Below are 12,385 nucleotides of genomic sequence, written 5' to 3' on the forward strand. Positions count from 1 at the left end.
TATTTTTCTGAGTGCATCTTTGACATTGCACTCAGGGTTTCAATCAAAAGTGGGAAAGGGGGGGGGGGGGTTTCTCCCACTTTCTGAAGGTAGGGGACACAATAACATTTTCCATATATTTAGTGACTAGTGTATCTCATAAAAGGAGATTCAAACATTGTGCTATGAGTTTAGTAGTTATTAATGTTTTATTCTCATCTGCTCAACGCCTAATAGAAAATAGAACTTTTCAACTAGGTTGAAATAAGACTTACATTTTTCATTTATAGCGTAAATTAAATTAGGCTCCGTGTCCATACACCGCTGATGCTAAATGCTAAGCCAACAGATAACGAAAGCCCGCAGCCAGGGTTGTCACCACGCCGGGCGGCGCCGGGCGGTGCTACCCAGCTCTCAAAATTTCCGCTTGGTACTCAAGGTCAATTTCAGCCTTACCGCCCGGCACAAATTAGCCTACAGTACCGCCAATAAGTAACTTGGTAAAGATTAGCGCGATTCAGTGCAAAACGCAGCTTAACTGTAATTAACCCCGCGGATCACTGTCACAAATTACCCGGCTCTAAAAATGGTCTGGTGACAACCCTGCCCGCAGCATTTGCTATTTCCAGTATATAATTTGTTTTATTATTTTATAGAATGTTGAATTATCACGTACAACCAATATAACACTGCATGTAAATAATATTGAGCATTCAGTTTGGTTAGCAATGCCAGTCAAGTGTTTGTGTTTGAGTTACATATTTCATAGAAGTTTTGAGACTGTGTGCCTGGGGGAGAAGCTGCTAATCATGTTGTTGTTTTGACAATTTTGCTCATTATACCTCGATATCTAGTTTAGTAGTTATGTACATATGTTCACAAAATCTGTAATTGTCTTTGTGTGATTAAGTTAACTGTTGCCAAGTACAGGGCCGTAGTCTGCAGGGGAGGGGGGGGGGGGGTAGCTGTACCCGTGCGATTTTCACTTCCTAAAGGAAAGTAGTCCTCCGATAATGTGAACTCCCGGAACGTACGCTCTATTTCAGTTAGGTTTAGCGAATTGTTTATATCATTTCGTCTCATTTCGTTAGACATTAGTGTACAAGATTCTAGACACGTATTGTACGAATGGCGTTCAAAAGGAAGACAAGGTTTATTTTAACCGCTCGTCACGTATATGCACAAAGGGATGCGATGAACGTGCGCGTGTTTTGGTTTTCATGAGTTTAGTTAGAGTAACAATGAACTTAGAGAGCTCCTACGATTTAACCTGCGTGAACAGTGTAACATTCTAATGTAAAACTAGTAAATATAGTTATTATCTCTATAGTCTATCTTTTATATAGACCTATCATTTGCCCTTGTATCAATGCCACGATGTTTAACTAAGAGTATTAAGGCACAGGCCCCTACACGGCACACCCACTCAGCTCATCCACCTCCCCCCTCCTCCAGTTGGTCCCCTTTTTGCAGGTAAAACAAATAATGATGATAACACAAAGCTAACAATTAATTTACACCATATGGCTTCCCTTCAGCATATATAGGCTACGGCTACCATCATAATGCCCTAGCGTGATTACATATCCTCAATTACCTGTTAACCAATGAATAAATTAGAGCTTATAACGAGACGTAAAATCATATTTGTCCCCTACAAAGTGATTTAACCGAATAATTGTTTTCTAATTTACTTCTTTAATTAAGAAAAGTTAAAATTTAAGAATGTTTCCGTTTTTGGTTTAGGTTTGAATAATATTAATCATGATAAAGGCCCTAAGTTAATCCCGGATGTTGAATAGATAAGTCTTTCCTCAACTGCTCCCCCTCGAGATTCTATCCTGGTTAAGGCTCTGGAGTATCTTTATTTTGAAGGTTTTTATGTTTCCGATAAAGTGAATGTGCCCAAAAACCCCAAATGTTTTTTCATATGTACTTATTATACCATATGTTTGCATGTTGTAGACATCTGTGCAAAAAGATTATATTTTTCTTGTGTGGAAAGTTTAAGAATGCTTCCGTTTTTTGGTTTAAGTTTGAATTATATTAATCATGGTAAGGACCCTAAGTTACACCCGGATGTTAAGTAGATAAGTATATGTATATTAGATCCTCCTGCAAGCAGGAACTTGCAAAGAAGCCTAATTGGCTTATCAAAGCCGCAAGCTGACGAAATCAGTCAATTACATTCATATGTAACGTCCATGATTATGAATTGTCGATTGTCAGCAACTCTGTAACTGGACGACATACATTAATCTGGGAGTGACTCGAACCGGGGACCTTATGATTGAAAGGCACCGACGTTATCCACTGAGCTAACACTCCACAAAAGTCTTTCTTAATTAAAGTATAATCAGTTGTAAGATGTGACTTTTGTTGAAATATAATACTATGACTGATATATCAATTCAGGGACCAGGCAGAACCAAACTTGAAAATTTCTGGGCCCCGCTGGGACTTCGCCCCTGGACCACATCATGGGCTTAAAGACGGCCCCTGGAACCCACCCGATAAATGCTTTGGCGCTCGCGGTGTTCACTTCTTCACTTGTATCCATGTTCAGTCATTAACTCCCCCCCCCCACCCCCCCCACCCCACACACACACACACCACCTCAATTTTCAATTGGGATTGACGCCCCTGATTGCACATGTTTTGTCAAGTTCAAGTATACGCAATTTATAATATTGTTATACAGAATACGATATATAAATATATTGGAATTGAATTCGGACAGAAACGAGTTATCATCTGGTCTATCTTTTAAATGAAAATAACTTTTCTTGGCCAAAGCTTTTTGAAAATGTCCTTGTTATATGATCTTAGCCAAGATTGTTTAACCTAACAAAGCTCCATAGGTTTGTGGTCTACCGACGTACCGTCATACCGGCTTACGTGCACAAAACCGGTACGTTGCTCAGACGCCTATCTCCTCTATTTCCCGAACAGATCTATTTCTCCGAGGCTTCAAAGACGTCAATCGTTACACAGGGTCTAATCGAATCCCCAGGCTTCCCGGTTGAACCTTTGCGCCGGTAGTATTGTATGCACAACCCAGTTCTTTCCTGAAGTAAGTTAAGTGAGTGAAATTGGTAACCAACTTCAACTCGCTGTTTTAATGAAACGATCATTTCTAATGTATGAAGACAAAGAGGTTTGGAAATGTGCACCATTATATTCATTCAGAAGTTTAAAATATTGCAATAAGTGTAAAACACTAATTTCGACGCATCAGCCCCGTTGAGCTATACTAAACAGTATCCCGAGATGGTGAATTGCCACAGCTAAGCTACGGAAGAGAGAAAGTACCATCAAACTAAAACCGCAAAAATACTTTATCAATTTTAAGGAGAACATTTTAATATTTCTCTCTCGTCACAAATCAATGAAATGCTCCACTGTTGTTGTCTTTTATTACTTTTATGTTAATTGTAACAAATTTTAAATGATCGAAATCCTCGATAATTACATGATTTTGCAACATATATGATGATCCGATCTCTCTTTTTTGTCTTTTGGTCCAAACGATTTAAATCTGTTTCGTAGCTTTTTCGTATACTTGGAGATCTGGGGACGGATGAAAAGTGCCACATTAACAATGATCAATTCTTTGCAGCTACCAATTAAATTGGCACATCTTTATCTTTTTCAAATATTTTAATAACCTTAATCGATAATTGCAATGGAATTGACACTAATGAAATATTAAAATATTTGGGATAAATAGTTTATCAGAATCAGATAACAATTGCGGATTTTAAAGGTAGGTGCGGCAAAAATTCTGTATTTTCTCCAACTGGTTTACGCAGAGGCATGAACCTATTTGGAAGGACCCGTAGCTCATTGAAGCCGAATCTCATGTCCTGTGATAATTCCGCCAGGGAAAAAAAACCTTCAGACGTCAAATGGTGCATTTTGATGCATATTTAGACAGTAAAGTATGTCGAAAATAGGTTTAAGCGCACTCTTCTGCTAAAAAAACTATTTGAAGAAGCACTTTGTCCTAATTTAATCTAGTTAAAAATGTATTTGAAGTCATGCCATATAGGTTACCGTAGCCATGAACTGTTCCCTTTCCTGTTACATCACACCATTCATTACTGACCTTATTACTAAGATTTATTTATATTGCTCAAAGTGTATTCAAAACGGAAATGCAGCGGGGAATTATTCGATGACATCTGTGTGTTTACAGAAACAGCCACCTACGAACAAAATATACATACCTGTTGATATAATTACGACGCCTCCTTGATGAAGCTTTATAGATAAGAGAAAGAGAAAAGCTTTAACTGAGGGTCCTGTTGCAAATTCTGATCATTATCTCTTTGAGATTCCTCGGTTGAAGACTTCCACCAATATTTCTGTTTCCGCATACAGGTGAAAATCTCCTATTTGAAGATGGAGAAATTTTTTATGATACTCTTGTTCCTCAATTCATTCATAATCTCGACGATTTGCTGTTTAATGTCAGGAAGTGGTGGTAAGTACTTTAAACACATTTAATTCTTCTTGACCACAACAGAAATATTATACTTTTAAAAGGATTGGTTCAGTTGTCATACAAGTTTATGTTGTATGAGAGAGGACAATAAAAGAAACAAAACGGTGAAAAAAAACTGTTCAAATATCTTTTTCGGTTAACGAGATATTCAAGATTGTGTAGAAACTGCTGAAATCTGGCTAGCTGTGATGTCACATTCCTGAAAAGTCTTTGTTTTCTTTCTCTAATAATTTTGTGAGATTTCATGACTTTCAACCAAAAGATATGTCAGGAGATCTCATATTTGTCAAAGGAAGTATTTGGGATTAAACATCTGAAGAATTTTTGATTATATTATTTCCAAATGTGTTAAAAAATGTAAATAATTACATTCACAAATGTTAAGGAAGTGAGGATGTGACATCACACCCGCACAGTAAGTCTTTCTACACCAAAAGTAAGTCTTTGTTTCAAAGAAATTTTGATATCTTCAAAGTGTCAGATCTCCTTAACAGGGCATGCTATCATGGTAGTTTCTTCACTGTTCGTTTTGACTTTTTGTGCTCTTTCATACATAATAGTCATGTCCTGTCAAACACCTGAACAATACTTTAATTAAAATTTTAACTCGATAGATATCGATATTGATATGTTTCTAATGTTTTCCAAACTTTTATTGAGTGTGCACAGTAATGTATTGAATCATTATTGAACACATTTATGCTGAGTGTTTCAAAAAAAACTCTCACTTACGTTCAAACTAATTTAAGCCAGTTGTGCTACCTAATTTATAGCGGAATGTTCATAAATGTTCACAACCTTATCAATACAATGCAAACCTTTAGCCCAGGGTGTATACATTTTGTCCATTTGAAAATTTCAATAATTAAACTGCGGCTTTGCCAAGAGTGCTCGGAAGTGATTAAACCCACGGTGTCTAAATACATAAATTCTTAGCAAAAAAACAGCAATAATGTCAAATAATTGTTTCCTCTACATATTAATGATGCCAACCATAGAAACAAAAACACTGTTAAAATAACAAAAGTAACTTTTCTTTTTACTTTTCGAACTACCTTAATTGTTTCATATGAGCTGCTGATGTTCACAGTTGCAGTTGTTAACTGTATTCTGAATAAGCCACAAGGGAGACGAGGGACAGTTCTGTAAATTATGTAGTTGTAGGAACCCCTTAATTTTTTGGCGTTACCTATGTGGAGACAAAACTTTAAGTCACTATATCTTAACGAGTTATTAACCGCTCAATCCAGTGCAGAAACTTTGGTGTCACACAAATGGTATGTAATTGTTATTCTTTTATATGCAAATCTCGATATTCCTTTATTACTGTGTGCAAAATATGTTGATCTAAAGTAGAATGTTTATTTCTAGTAATCCTAGTTACCTTTCCTTTAACTGCATGTTCAGTATCGCACTATCAAATTGTGACAACGCAGCCACACACACAGACACAATAAGCATCTAATACTTGAAAGCATTTTGATAGAAAGCGATATTAATGTACAATGACAGCGGTGTTAATATGCAGCTATTTCATATACAGCGACAGCGGTATCGGTATAGAGCGACGACGGTATAGGACGACACCGGTGTTGATACGCAGCGACAAAAGTGTTGAACTTGATACGCAACGAAAGCGGTTTGGATGTGCAACGACACACAGTGGCATGTAGCGACACTGCTGTGTTGGTATGAAGTGACAGACGTATCGATTTGCAGCGACAGTTGTACTGTGCATAAATACTAAGCAACAGTGGTACTGATGTGCAAGAGAACGATATTCGTAAGAAGCGACAGCTGTGTTGTATACCGGTAATTCACCATATTTCTTTTCTTTCCGTGAAGGATGTTTCACTTCAGGATTGTCTTTTGGAGGGAGAATATCGTTACCAACCCAAGCTGCTGACCTATTTAACACGTCTCCATGGATGCAAAAGAAAGTATTCATATTCCAAAGACCACGAACTCTCCGCAAAAGCCGAACTGTTCGATCGATGTTTGGACCATCTGGAATCGTGCGATTTTGGAAGAAAGATTCTAGCACTTGTCACAGACCTACCGCAGACGATACAGAAACCTGCCCAATCGATGGCAGGTCTTCAAGACCATGTCTGGATAAAAGTGTTCCGTGTAACGTAGGTGAGTTACCTTTTATCAGATTCTTCATGGCATCCTTCATAAAGCGATACAAACCCAACCATTATCACTGAAATTTGTGATAAAGATAATTGCGATGAAAAAGTTATGATAACTGTGATGAACAAGTTATGCAAAATACTAATAATAATAATGACAAATTGATATTACAGCTTTAACGATCCTTCTCATACGTGGCTGAAAATATAAACATGACTAAATATATCATCAATTCGAATGCTTTTCTTCAAATACTTCAAATGCTTTCAGCGGGTTTGTTTTCAAATAATGTTTCTAAAATATTCAAGCTCTTTACATGAGCTAATGATGGCATTGGTGTCAGTGTCCAAACATTCGTTTTCGAAGATATGAAAAGAAAGACAAAAAAAGGGACATGCTTCTTAGATCCTTATTTAAACTATGACGTGATACATTTACAGATGTTAGCTTCCAGACGTGACATTTACACAATTATATTTTCCTAAACGATGGAAGATAGTTTTAGCTGTTCAGGGGAGTTTGGTATTCATCACAAATATTTCTATCAGAAGGCTGTAGGGTTCGTAGATTCTTTCAGACTTTATAACAGGTATGGTATGCTTACTTACGTTCTGATATGTGGAAATATAACTTTATTTCTTACTTTATATGTTTTTGTTAATTCAACAGCCGTATTAAACTTTCCATGTTCTGAGCTATGTTCTGAGGTGTAAACATGGAATCTTAGTTTTATGGTAAATGTTATTGTTTGCTAGTTCAATAAACAGATAAAGCGGTACTTTCATACATACGACTGTAACAGTGTTCAATACAATACCGGTCTAGTACAATGGTAACAAAAGGGCAATCCATGGAGTTGCAGACCTCATCTCCTCCATGACAGAAGTGGTTGTTAGGTTACTTCTGAATTCATCTGGTTGCCATCTTTGTTGATAGACCGGGAAAACGATATTACCTAACCATCACTGTTATTCTAGCCAGGCATCAACTTTGGGCCAATTTCACTTCTGACCAACACTGTCTACACCGACTTAGGGTCTAGTAGTAGTTCGCGACAGACGTGTTTGCTAACTCACTCACCCACCCACACACTCACCCACTCGCGCACCCACATACTCACCAACTGGCACACCCACAGACGCACTCACTTCCTCACATTTCTGTTGCGTGGTGAAGTACAATATCTCATACCGCTATACATTATATGTTGGGGTATGAGAAACCAACAACTTTGGAACTTTTTCATTTGTGTTAGTAATTTTTCATTAAATTCATTAATTTTTTTCATTAGGAAAGTTTTAAATACTGAATGACTAGCAGAAATCTTATTTTATGTTATAACTGTAAACAAAAAGTTGTATTGTAGGACATCAAAGCATGAAAGAGGTTCACGATGAACGTCGAGCGTATTAAAAGAAAGAAAGACCGCATGGGAACAAATAATATCTTTACAAATTATATGAAACTGATCGGTTCTTCAAGTTTTATCCAGTTTAAGAGTTTGCTGACATCTGATATTATTGTTTCCCTCAACAAATGATTTCTTCTTACTTTTTCCACTGATTAATCAACCTACATTTTGCTCCATAAATTGTCAAATACTGCTTAGATGTTTAGTAGTAGTTGTAGTATAAAGATATACAAGAACATTTTATTTAAAACAAATTAAAAAGAAACTGGAACAATAATTTCTTCATTACAGATTTTTCGCAATATGGAGCTAAGCAATTGTTGATTTCAAGTAATACGTCATCACCCCGTGTTACCATCGAGTTACCGATACGACCCGATGCTACATTCGGGGAAAATGCTGTAACCGGTTTCAAGATTGAATTCCGAAAATTGAATTCTAAAAATTGGAGCATTTTGGAATATCCCGATACCCAACCGAAAGACATCACTGATATTCTGGAAGACGGTTTCACTTATGAGATAAAAACCAGTCTCAAATATGGTGATTCGTTCAGCGAACCTGAAGCATCTCAAACTTTCAAGGTTCCATGTAGAGGTAAATTTTGACAGAGAATATACCGCTATTTAATATTGTGATATTAAATTTATTAAGATATAATATCAAAATTCATATGTTTGTAATAAATGTTCTTAATTCATCTTTTGCAACTGAAATGTGGTACCTTCACTCTATGCTTATAATGAAATCATGCATGATTTCTTGATTAAAAACATATTCCGGTAACATCTTATAGAGGAAAAGATATTTAACATTGATTTATATATATATATATATATATATATATATATATATATATATATATATATATATATATATATCTATATATATATATATATATATAGATATATATATATGCAATATATATATACATAATATATATATATTTATATTATGTAAGATAATCATATCAATAATAATGATTCCAATATTCGTTCGACAGATCTCGCCATAGACTTAACGTTAACTAGCCTCTCGAAGAGATCAGGATTGGCAAGGGTGATTATTGACTGGGCGCATAGAAAGTTGACCGATCCTTGCGGTCTCTTAAACCAAACCATTTCTGTGAAGCAATTGGATTTGGACAATTGTAATGACTCTAACGCGGATCCTATCGATATAATTCCTGACCTGGGAAGCCATGGCTACAGTCTGAAGAGAATGTACGCTAACTCTGGATACAATGTCAGTTTAACTGTTGTCACGAAGAAAAATACTTACAATGTACAACAGACTTTTCGTACCGTCGAAACAGGTAGGTTCCTCTATCTCGGACCCTCGGCGCGGCGTATTGCATATAGAGTTAATCAAGAGATTAATACGTAGTAATTACAGCTATGTTACATTAAGACTTGGGACAATACCTATGGAATATGTAGCAAGTAGGATAGTCATATACTGAACAAAACAGTTATGCAAACTCGACCGAAATCTAACTAATGTTACGTCATAAGTTATATTTGTTTCCTTCAGAACGGCTCCAAAGATTATAAGTCTTGAAACTGGCTTTCAACTGACATTCAAAACATAAAATATACGAACAATATAATTATGTTACAACGCTCATGATATGTAATATCAATGTGATAAATACCTCTCATGTATTTCAGAAAACTCTCATCTCATGTAATAACGTCCACGTAGTCTTCGTTAGTTTATATTACGAACATGTTGATGGCCATGGGGAATTCCATATTCCAAGGATGTTCCATTAAGGTATTTGTACCAAGTCTTAGCACAAACAGATCGTCCATGCGTAGCTCTCTTTTATGCACACTATAAAACAAATCTCTGGTGATTTAAGTAAAATGGGCTGTCAATTGGTTGCCACCAGTTTTTCAAGTAGAAATAACAGACGTAAATTTTGTTCTGTTAATCTACAACACTTTACCTTCTTGTAGACAAACAAAATAACCCGATCTGTAAATTTACCGAAAAGGGTTGTTTCGTGTATATTTATAGAACGATCATGATATGGCGGACCCGTTCATATACAGAATTTCTGTTTTCCTGTCTGTTAATCTACCGGCCACGTTATGTGGCCTGTTTAAATACAGACATTGCTCTGTTATTTGTGTCTGTCATTTTACCGAACCTGCAATGTTGTCTGTTCTAAACCAACATTAATTTGTTCAGGACTATGGATTTGCTGCAATGTACAGGCGTTATTTTATTTCATACAACCAATCAACTCTTCCCTTTTTTTTACTGGTGTTATTTTGTTTTAATACAACGATGTTCGGGGATACAGAATTTTGTTTATATACAGGCATTGTTCTGCTAGGGACCATGGAATGTAAAGATCTGTCTGGATTGTTAATTCAAGACATGGATTAAAGTCTTATTGATACAATATTGTGAATCTCAGTCGTAAAGCCACGATCACTGCCTGCTACAGAGATAGCTATAACCACTTCATTACATAGTTCTGTATCGTTAAGTACCCATGGCAAAATCTATCGCAATGTGTTGCAGTGTTAAGTGTGATGCATTACTATGACTTTTTCGTGGAAAAGTCTAGGAATTTACACACAGGCATATGTTTAAACTGATATTTTTTTGGTAGTGTTGGTTTTCGATAACGATAATTAATATAATTGTAGATGTTGAGTGTCTGCCAAACCAAAATGTGAATTTCAAAACGTTTTTCCCCACTGCAGATCTATTCTTAACTGTTTCTTAAGCTAACAATCATCAAAAATATTGGTAAATTTGGGCAAATTCTTTTACTTCTATAAAGGTAGTTCACAAACTGGTATTCAGTGTACACGTCCAAAGGAAAGGACTTGGTAGTATTGTTGTTGTACTCGTATAGTATCTGCTACAGATCTCTCCTGCATGCAGTGCGAGACAGTTGTTAGACCATAGCAAACATATTAGCAAATTGAAAATACCAAAAGAAAATGAACCGATGTAATTTTCATTGCACTTTCATCTTTCCATCATCATTCCAGCCCCTACCGGAGCAACATCTGAGATTGATTTCAGAGCCAACAAAATGAGAGGAACGTTAATGGTCCGTTGGAACAAGCTACTGTGTGGTCAACGAAACGGTGAAATCCAATCCTATGATATTAAAATGACACGTGGTGATGGTAGCACTGCAGTTCACAACACCAAAAAGAGAATGACGATGTATGACCGCTTCAGAATGGGACATTCCTTTGAGGTCCAAGTGAGAGCCGTAACCTTAGCCGGCGTAGGACCGTATAGTCAGAAATTTGGCGGAATATTTGGAGAACCGACTGTTAACTAAGTTTGGGCCTTATACATACTAACCAAATGTAATATCACATAATTTTGAACCACTGGTAACGTAACAATAACATTAAAAAGTAGCTTAAATCTAGGCGCCAGTAGTATAAAGTGATAAATTTATCAGAAGATAAATATGATTTCGAAAAGAAAAAAGAACACTAACACTAATGTTAATGTTCCATAGTTGTTGGTTTCTCATCTCCTTACATATAATGTATAGCGATATGATATTGTACACCACCACACAACATAAATATGAGAAAGTGGGTGCGTGTGTGGGCGTGCCAGTGGGTGAGTGTGTGGATGCGCGAGTGGGTGAGTGTGTGGATGCGCGAGTGGGTGAGTGGGTGAGTGAGTGAGCACAAACAGCAGAAACTGATCGAAACTGATGCATAACGAAAGAAAGATAAACCAACAAGATAAAACACATACACTGAGTAATATAGCTTGTTCGTATAACCTGCTGAGGAAAATTATCTTTGGCTTTTATACACTAATTGATACTCTCGACATGGATTGTAGTTACATTTGTTCTCAGTAAATAACATTTTCTGTGTTTTAATAAATACCTATAATCTTTACGTGTGATGTTCTGGTATTGTGTTTATCTGTTTCGCACTACGACCGGGCTATAATTACTGCCCATCTTATGTAAATTGTACCGCTGCACTAAAAGGACTTGGCTAATTGGTCCGGAGCCGGGGTGGGGGGGGGGAGGTCAGGGGGGGAACAAAGGACCAAAAGCAATTTACTTACGTTTTTACACCACGCATCTGTTCGCTTCACCTGTAATGTGTCACGAAAACCTCGTAAATCGTAAGATGTCTGGTCTTCTGTGGCTGATAATATCATAGGTTTGCAAAGGAATTAAACCCACATTAATCAGCATAACACACATCGCATTGGCAAATTGAGCGAGAAGAAATTGTTTTGTTTTGTTGTAGTTGTTTTCTTGTTTTCATTTTCAGTCCCTCAAACTGCTCTAAAGCGCAAACGTGATAGACTAAACTGTTACTTATTCTAATCGAGATAGA

General features: G+C 36.5%; 1 protein-coding gene across 2 annotated transcripts in view; it reads left to right on the plus strand.

Moving 5' to 3' along the window:
- Positions 1 to 11,932, plus strand: part of LOC139979083 (uncharacterized) — a 60,744-nt gene extending 48,812 nt beyond the window's left edge. Inside the window, exons 1-5 of one of the 2 annotated variants that reach the window (XM_071989748.1) lie at positions 4,263 to 4,465; positions 6,332 to 6,625; positions 8,325 to 8,630; positions 9,037 to 9,348; positions 11,048 to 11,932. In XM_071989748.1, the coding sequence (XP_071845849.1) occupies positions 4,384 to 4,465; positions 6,332 to 6,625; positions 8,325 to 8,630; positions 9,037 to 9,348; positions 11,048 to 11,349 (1,296 nt within the window). In that variant the 5' untranslated portion in view covers positions 4,263 to 4,383 and the 3' untranslated portion in view covers positions 11,350 to 11,932. Of the gene's footprint in view, positions 1 to 4,262; positions 4,466 to 6,331; positions 6,626 to 8,324; positions 8,631 to 9,036; positions 9,349 to 11,047 lie in introns of those variants that run through there. The other variant, XM_071989747.1, reaches the window with a different exon arrangement.
- Positions 11,933 to 12,385: the final 453 nt, after the last annotated feature.

The sequence above is a fragment of the Apostichopus japonicus genome, chromosome 13 (genome assembly GCF_037975245.1).
Source record: "Apostichopus japonicus isolate 1M-3 chromosome 13, ASM3797524v1, whole genome shotgun sequence".
Classification (NCBI taxonomy): Eukaryota; Metazoa; Echinodermata; class Holothuroidea; order Aspidochirotida; family Stichopodidae; genus Apostichopus; species Apostichopus japonicus.